Source organism: Papaver somniferum, unplaced genomic scaffold (genome assembly GCF_003573695.1).
Source record: "Papaver somniferum cultivar HN1 unplaced genomic scaffold, ASM357369v1 unplaced-scaffold_3689, whole genome shotgun sequence".
Lineage (NCBI taxonomy): Eukaryota > Viridiplantae > Streptophyta > Magnoliopsida > Ranunculales > Papaveraceae > Papaver > Papaver somniferum.
Window position 1 is genome coordinate 1 of NW_020646181.1, and position 2,187 is coordinate 2,187.

The 2,187-nt window shown below is 35.1% G+C and overlaps 1 protein-coding gene across 2 annotated transcripts; it reads left to right on the plus strand.

Annotated features, from left to right (window-relative positions):
• The first annotated feature begins 24 nt into the window (after positions 1-24).
• On the plus strand, positions 25-2,127 carry LOC113342349 (non-lysosomal glucosylceramidase-like). Of its 2 annotated transcripts, XR_003356618.1 has the most exons (3): positions 62-111; positions 1,077-1,126; positions 1,249-2,127. XR_003356618.1 is itself a non-coding variant. In XM_026586912.1 (2 exons), exons 1-2 carry the CDS (start codon positions 102-104, stop codon positions 1,461-1,463), a joined length of 225 nt encoding a protein of 74 aa, XP_026442697.1. In that variant the 5' UTR covers positions 25-101; the 3' UTR covers positions 1,464-2,127. The 2 variants fall into 2 exon arrangements, 1 of the variants encoding a protein (XP_026442697.1); XM_026586912.1 differs by lacking the exon at positions 1,077-1,126 and having other exon boundaries at positions 25-111.
• Positions 2,128-2,187: the final 60 nt, after the last annotated feature.

Below are 2,187 nucleotides of genomic sequence, written 5' to 3' on the forward strand. Positions count from 1 at the left end.
AAGGTAAACCTAGAAAATCACATGTTGCCTCCATTCTTACTGTTCTTCCTGATGGGTTCATCCATCGTTACTCCGGTTCATCTTTAATCTTAAAAAAACAGATGGATTCAGGTATGCATTCACTTCTCTTTTTTCTTATCTTGATTTAAGTTATTTTTTCTTTTCTTATGTTGATCGTATTTATTGTCCGTTAATTAGGGCTTTATTGTTTGTTTGTATCGTATTCAAAATTGATTCTGCTTCTACTTTGAAATTGATTGAAGTTGATTTTAGGGTAATGTAATTGAAGAGGATTTTGGATAGATTGAAAAACGACTCCTTATGATATCCAATAAGATTAAAAAGAGGATATCTAGACAGGGCTTTAAGCAATCCAAAATCTGAAACAGTTGAAGTAGTCATGAAGTCTAAGGATGTCCTTTCTGTACGTGTTTGTTAGTTAATTACAATAAAAACATTTGAAAGATTCAATAATTACTTCTGGAAAAGTGAAACAAAATTAAAGCACCAGAGCTAATTACTTGATGTTATTGCTTGAGAAGCCATATTTGTAGTTGCAAAGAAGCAAAAAAAAATAGCCAGCATCAAGTAAGCCATCAACACAATTAAGCTAAATAGTTACGGCAGAGATAGGTAGGATCGCTTCTTCTTCTTGCATACGAACAGAAGAAACATAAACATACAAATTAAACCATAAACAGTTTCAAAATGAGCATTAGAAACCAAAAGCTAGCAAGTTCTCTCGCTAATCTTACCTGTCCGTACACAGTACCACCAATTAAAGCTATGGCTTAAAACAGTTGTACACGAAATCCTGTACAGTAAATAGCAAAATAATCAAATGCTAACCTTTTAAGATTGAAAATTTCATAAGGATTTGGTGTATTTTAAGTATTGTGTTGTGTGATTAAGGCTAAGCCTTTAACTCTTAATCATTTCCATTGACAGTTCTGCATTATGGTTACTTAAATCGGTAAGCACTGACATTTAGTGTTGGACAAACATACTGACATTTAGGACTTTTATGCAGTTATCAATCATGGAATCTAATGTTAAGATTTGAAATTTCTTTCTAGCTTGGTACGGGTGACCAGAAATTGCTTGGTATCCTGATGGTAATTAATATGTATGGCTTTTATCATCTGCGAAATGGAACTTATAGTGACACTTTTGTTCTTAATCCAAACTTGGTTTGGTTTAAATTGTGAATCCTTGATTTTTGATTTACGCATTCACATTGCTATGCAGGCTACTCTTACTCCGTAGCCAAGTGCAAGTATGTTTACATGGAACAATTTTATAAGGACGGTGATGATGTTATTGAGAGTGATGGGTTTCCTGATCGAACTCGTGATGCTTGGACAGTTCATGGCATTAGTGCTTATTATGGATGCTTATGGCTTGCTTCTCTCGATGTTGCTGCTGCAGTGGGGAAAGGGAGAAGAGATTGTAAACCTCTATGAAGTAACTGAGGACCCCAGGTAACAATCACAACAGCAAAGTAAGAAGCTGAAATTATTGTTAAAACCAGTAGAATCATTAAGTAACCTAAACTTTTAAGACCGGAACAAAATCTAAACATATTCAATTCCATACCAAAATTTGTACACCCTTCTCGATCAATCAATACATCTCCAATAGAAGATCTTCTAAACTTTTTAACATTTCTGATGCCAGATTTAACCAATCCCAAATTGATTAGGACCTGGAAAAGAAAAAAATATATATAGCATATTTTACAATTGAAGGGCCAGTGCTACTTCTATGTTTTCCTTGGATGACTTTGAAGCGCTGGGAAGTTTCCATGCATCATCAACAAGTCATCCAGTACTTGGTGAAAGGACATGATTCTCAAAAATATAACACATTTGGGTTTTGTTTCTGGGATTGGTTCTCCTGCTGGAAGCTGGTACTTTAAATAACATAGAAGAATGAAATGATATTGTTGTTCCAACTGGGTAGAGGAGCAGCCACTGGAGGTGTGGAAGCTGCCAAGGCAAATGGGGTGGGAAAGAAAGGGAAGAACACAAGTGAAGTCGAGTCCTTTTGTCAAATGAAGGTTGTTGTTGCTATTAAAGACACTTTGCTGAAGGTCTCTCCATGTCCGTCGTGTTATTGTTTTATCTCTCCCTCACCTTTTTGCTTGAAAGATTGTATGTAAATATGAAAGTAAATGAGTAAATCATC